The sequence below is a fragment of the Theropithecus gelada genome, chromosome 9 (genome assembly GCF_003255815.1).
Source record: "Theropithecus gelada isolate Dixy chromosome 9, Tgel_1.0, whole genome shotgun sequence".
NCBI classification, from domain to species: domain Eukaryota; kingdom Metazoa; phylum Chordata; class Mammalia; order Primates; family Cercopithecidae; genus Theropithecus; species Theropithecus gelada.
In genome coordinates this window covers 26,619,650-26,625,649 of record NC_037677.1, presented here as the reverse complement: position 1 = coordinate 26,625,649, position 6,000 = coordinate 26,619,650, and the positions used below count along the sequence as shown (strand labels likewise).

Genomic DNA, 6,000 nt, shown 5'->3' with positions numbered 1-6,000 from the left:
TTAGAGAGGGAGTCAAACTTTTTAATTAAAGTCCGTTCCTTCCCACTCTTAGACGCCTGGGCTCTTCTGAGTCCCGGGAGCACCTGAATGGATGTGGTCGCCCCGCAGGGTCGGTGCGCCCTGCTCACCCAGCACCAGTCAGCGCTTTCCTTAAAGGCGTGGAAAGGAGGGCGCATAAGGCACGCATTGAGGTTTATTCCAGCACAGTGCTGGTTAATGTACATAATCTGGAAAGATTAAACAATTAGTTTAGAAAATCCTTGGAGATAGTATCCTTTGAGAGGGAGGCACCTTACACCAGGATGGTGAGGCCACTCTTTCTGTGGCCCCGTCTGTGCAGCCCAGGCTTCTGCTCAGTTAATCAACAGTCTCCGCGGGGCTGCTCTGGCGCATGGGTGCTTCCTCCAAGGACTCTTCTTTTGGGGATTCCGACAACTTCCCTAAACGTGAAGAAAGGTGGACAGACATAAACTTTGTTTTACTTACCATACACAAACCACTCCCCACTCTTCCCCCATAGCATTTTGCATCATCTTTTTAGTGGGTGCTCCCAGCCCTGGCCCTAGCTGGGAGCCTCTTCAGGAACCTGGAAGAGAGGTGGTGAAGGAGGTAGGGCAGGCAGGCAGATTATCCTTGGCCTTCTAGACAGCGTGTGCCAGCCAAGCTTTGCTCTGAGACAGTCTGCAGCTCTCCAGCAGCCCCAGACTGCAGGAATGGTCTTAGCTGCCCCTGATAAAGGCCTGTACTCAACATTCTACTGAAGCCATTGTAACAGAATAAAAAAAAGTGGGAAGAGTTGTCTGTGTTTGGACCCAGGGATTTGATTTTTCCAAGATTTAAATTTCCATTTGCTTTGCAATCTTTCTTCCATGTGAAATAGAAAATTATGAATGAGAAGGAAAGAAAACCACATTGGCCCTGGGCTCTGAAACTGGGGAATGGGAAGATGTCCCCACCCCCAACCTCAATGGTTTGGGCTCTCTGCCCTGTGGGGAGGAACATTTACCTGGTGCGTAAATTGTGAGGAAAGCGTTGGGGGTCTGAGACAGGAAAGCCACAACATGGGATGTGATGTTCCAGCTTTGAAGGGGAACAAAGGCCCTGGGCTAATCCCACTGAAAGCCGGGAGCGTGGAGAAGGCAACAAAGCATTGCAGCCTGCGGTCACCGGTAGGTGTCAATGTGGACACTTACAGCCAGGCAATGGGAGAGGGGAACACAGAGGAGCCAGGCTGTCATTCCAAGGCTTAACATGAACAAAGATAAAAACGTGACAACCTCGGATTTCAATGGTTGGGAGGTTCAAAGTGGAGTGCTCCAGAGCCTATCTGGGTCAAGTCTTTTCTGCAGAAGGGCCGTTCTTTTTCTAGTCGAGTACCAACCAGGAAAGCCCCAAGGGCCTTTTCCCAAGGTAACTTTTCTTACTCAAAGCTTTCTTTAAAGTAATGTCCAATACTACGCACTGCCATAAAGATACGGAGCTTGTGAGATGCCTGGAAATAGCAAAAAGGGCCTTGTTTTCTGCACCCCAAAAACTCCAGGAGGCTTCATTCAGTCTTTACGAACTTGAACAGGCTACCTAAACTTTCTGGATAAGCTTCGTGTATTCTTTTGCACACTTAACGAAAAGAAATGAAATTCCCTTTTATAAAACTATGCATACATGTAGATGAGTCAACGGGTTCCATAATTTAGAAAAGTACACATCTTACAAAGAAGTTCTGGTAGTACAATGTTGAAGGAATAGTGGAAACTTGCTAGAGTTAAATATACTGGAGATTTTAGTCTATTAGAAATCAGCAGACAAGGAATTTACCAACAAATAAATCTCCTGAACAATCTGGGAAAGATAATTAAGAATCTTCTAGTAATACAACTCATTAACAAAGATTATCTTAGAAAATCAATAAATGGACATGATAAATTATGTTTATATGAATAACTCAGAAACATTCCTTTTTTAAAAATTCTATCACTAAAACCAAAATACAAGTTAAAAAAATCATAACGTAATAAAATTCTGATTTGCTTTAGTTGAAGTAAGTCTCCTAAATAATAATAAAAAAAAAGGATGTAAATATCCTTAAAAGACTAATGACATTTCACAGGTAATGCAATTTAGAAAGAAACACTTCCATGTTTTCTTTTCCAACAATGTGCATTTTTGTAAACTGCTATAAATTGCAATTCAAAAGCACTGATCTCGCCATCCCCAATCATTTTTTATACTGATCAAATGAATGCAGATACTCCCATTTGGGAGGGGCGACATGACATTTCACTTGGCAGTTCTAAACAGGTCACAGACCTTTCACAGACCCTAAGGCAGTGGGAGGGAGCTCTTTACTAAACCGTGTAACCAAATCAAACCAATGGTTACCCCTTTTCAAAACCAATGGAATGGTTTGCACAATGCTATTCACATAGCAGTACAGAAACTGAAAGGATGGTCATCCAATGGAAATTTCTTTCCTTTTGTTTAAATTTGCAGAGCTCAAAAAGTAATACTTGAGGGAAAACAATTACATGTGCTATGATAAAAATAATAAACAATACACATGCATTTTTGTTGGCACCACAGGGCTCAGCTGTAACTGTCCATTTGTATGTATATATATGCACATGTATGTATGTATATGCATGTGTATTTATTGAAGATGTTGCTTTGTTTGAAACCTTCAGCACAAAGACACAACAATGCTGCCCTGGAGATGACCTATTGCTTTCAAGTTGCTTGAACACATCAGAATTTCCATTGTTAGGGTTGATTAATTGAAACTGATAAGTTACCATGAATAAAGATTGTTTTTCTGTTTAATGTGGTGGGCTTGATTTGGTAAATGCCTCATTCATGTAGCTTTGCAGTGCAGCATATGGGTAAAAGTCATTCAGTATCACAAACATATACAATTTATTATGCTTGTATGGGCACAGCCAAAGCCCTTTCTATTTTAATGACAAAGTTTCAATGAAAAATTTCATTTAAAGAGTCACTAGTTACATGAAGTGTGATTTTGTAATTTATTCTTTGAGTTTCCAGCTCTGACTTTCTGTGGATAATTTAAAATATATAATATTTTAATATAGTTTTAAAAAGGTATATATCTCCAAGTTATGCCCCAGCATTAGTCATTGGAAAAAAAGCAGAATCTACCTTAAATGTTAGCAGACACACATGAAGAGAAAGCACTGTCATCTGATGCCACCTCTGTGCCATACACTTGATAAAGTTACTATAAATGTTTCATTGTGAGGTCACCAATTATAGCTCACACTGCCCAGTTTACAAGAAAATGCAAAGGGGCTTGTTTGGTGAATAACATGCCAACTTCTTAAAGGCTTTTTTTTTTTTTTGTCTTAATGAAGGAAGTCAGAAGCCAACATTTTGAAAATAATTTAGGGACTATCATATGAAAAATCCCAGTGGACTTATTAATGTTTTTCACCATTTAATTACTGTGAACTTCCTTTACTGGAAAGCTGATGTCACTTTGAAAAGTGTTAACTACATTAAAAGCGGTCACGAATATTTACCAATAAAGGGAAGGTTGGTAATTTTTGTAATGATGCTGTACAAAAACTTTTATTTTTTTGCCTTTTTCATTTAGGTTGCTCAGGTAGTAATGAAAAATATGAAAGACATGCTAATGAACAAATGAATAGACTGTACTAAACTATCAAAGAGATAGTTACCGTATTCAGCCTTTAATGTCTCATCAAATAAATTCTCTGGTCATTCATGTCCATGAAACAGTTCAAGTTCATCCAACATTTCTCAATTAAATTAGATGGGTGATTTCAGTTCAGCCCTTCTGGAGAGTAATAAACCACATCGGTCACAGTTGACCACAGCTAGCATGTGTTTAATAAAGGGCTGGATGTCCATTGGAAAGCTAATCAGTACACCGGCACTTGTAAAATTCCCTCCTGCATTTTGAAGTGATAATCTGTATCTAATTTTTAAAGAAAAATTTACTTTCCTTTCACTCTTCTGAGGCCAATTTCTTTTCTGGACCTGAATAGAGATCACTGGTGAAATGGGACCAAACAGCTTTGGTATGTGTACAACAAAAACCCACCTCTTTGTAGAACATAACAAATTATGCAATGTTCACAGATGCGCTTCACATTGTGCCTTTTGTGAGAAAATGAAGGCCCAAGTCTATTCCCCACCCCCCTCTTTATGAAAGACCGGGCTGCCAATGCAATCTGTTCTAATCCTAGAGAAAAATAAACACTCTTAATATGGAAGCTTTAGGTAGTTGTCTCTAACAGGATTTTCATTTGAACGTTTGGTCTATGCAATTTTTGCACATATGAATTTGAAGTTACAAGCAGCTATTTTTTCTTATGAACAAGTGAACAATTTGGAGCCTAAGGATTGAAATGTTAACTGCTCCTGTAACTCACCTGTAACACACCTTGACATCTGCATATTTAGTGGAAATGCTGTTATCACACAGTTTTATGCTTGAATTTATCGGTTCCCAAAGAAATGCAGTAGCATTTCAGTCATGGTTTTAAAAACATACACACTGAAAATATTTAAAATTTTGTTTCTGTATCTTGGTTTCTGATTATTCTTATGGGAAAAGTGGTTATTAATATATAATTCTGAATAGCAAGGTAGCGATTTCTGCAGAAATGGTGAAGAATGCAGACAGACCTCCTGAGGCCCACCTTACCTCATGGGACTTCCACAAATCCTGGTCTGACTTTTACAGAATGTGCTAGTCATTGAGTGACTGTCTTAGAACATAAATTCCAGGCACTGAGAAAAATCTCTGTATCCTCAGTGCCTCGCCTAGGGTTTGCTTAGGTATTCATAAAGACTGTGGAATGAATGAGTGAATGGATTAACAAACAGAAGGTAAAACCTAGAAGGCTAAGTAGTGTGTTCCACTTATTATCCACAGCCTTGGCAGTTCCCTCACACATTGACTCTGGTCTTGGCCCTGTGACTTGCTTTGGCTAATGGGACAAGAGCAAATGTGACCCCAGCAGAGACCTGAACAATCCTTGTGCATTGGAGCCTGCTCTCTTGCTGTTCTGGAGAACTCTGAGACCATCATGAAAGCAAGCCTGATTTAGCTTACTTGATAATGAGAGACATGAGGTCTGGTTACCCCTGTCACCCCAGCAGACAGCCAGCACAAGGCCATCAATGACCAGCTGAACATAGAAGCTCAGCGAGACCAGGCAGAAGACCCACCACCTAGACGAAGGCATGTGTGCAGGAACATGTCCTTGGGACAGCATGAAACAGCAGGGAACTGCAAGTCATTTGTGACCACCAGGTTAGAAAGCTCACATAAGGGAGAGGCAGGGGTTATGAATGGTCTTGTAGGCAAAACTGAAGAACTTGATTTTATCTTGAAAGCCACAGAGATCTGCTGAAGGATTCAGCAGGAAATAACAGTGTGAAAAAGTGAAGTGAAATATAAAATAATTAGCAACCTCAACATTGAAGACACAGAGCTGGGGCAAAACTGATCAACCAGGAGAGACTGAGAAGGGCACTCTGAATAGGAGGAGGAGAACCAGGACAGGTTGATGTCTTGGAAGTCAAGAGGAGAGCGTTTTGAGAATTAAGGTGAAGGATACAACGTTTCAGTTATGTGAGATGAATAAATTCTGAAGATCTAATGTACAGCAGAGTAACTATAGTTAACAATACTGTATTGTATACTTGAAATTCGCTAAGAGGGTAGGTAGCTCTTAAGTGTTCTCATCATAAAAGGAGGAGGAGGGAGAAGGATGAAGGAAAAAGAAAGGGAGAGGAAGAAAATGGTGAAATTATAAATATGCCAGTTAGCTTGACTGTGGTGATCATTTCACTTAAGTATATATAATTTTTATTTGTCAATTATATCTCAATAGAGCTATTCACAAAAAATTTAAGGGGCCAGGCACAGTGGCTCACGCCTGTAATCCCAGCACTTTGGGAGGCCGAGGCATGTGGATTGCTTGAGCTCAGGAGCTCGAGACCAGACTGGGCAAC

The 6,000-nt window shown here is 40.2% G+C and overlaps 1 protein-coding gene across 1 annotated transcript in view; it reads right to left on the bottom strand.

The window, feature by feature from the left end:
• Positions 1 to 6,000, bottom strand: part of LOC112630994 (uncharacterized protein C10orf67, mitochondrial-like) — a 64,408-nt gene continuing 58,408 nt past the window's right edge. Inside the window, exon 7 of the mRNA XM_025395515.1 lies at positions 1 to 440. Within this exon, the coding sequence (XP_025251300.1) occupies positions 358 to 440 (83 nt within the window). The 3' untranslated portion in view covers positions 1 to 357. The remainder of the gene's footprint in view (positions 441 to 6,000) is intronic.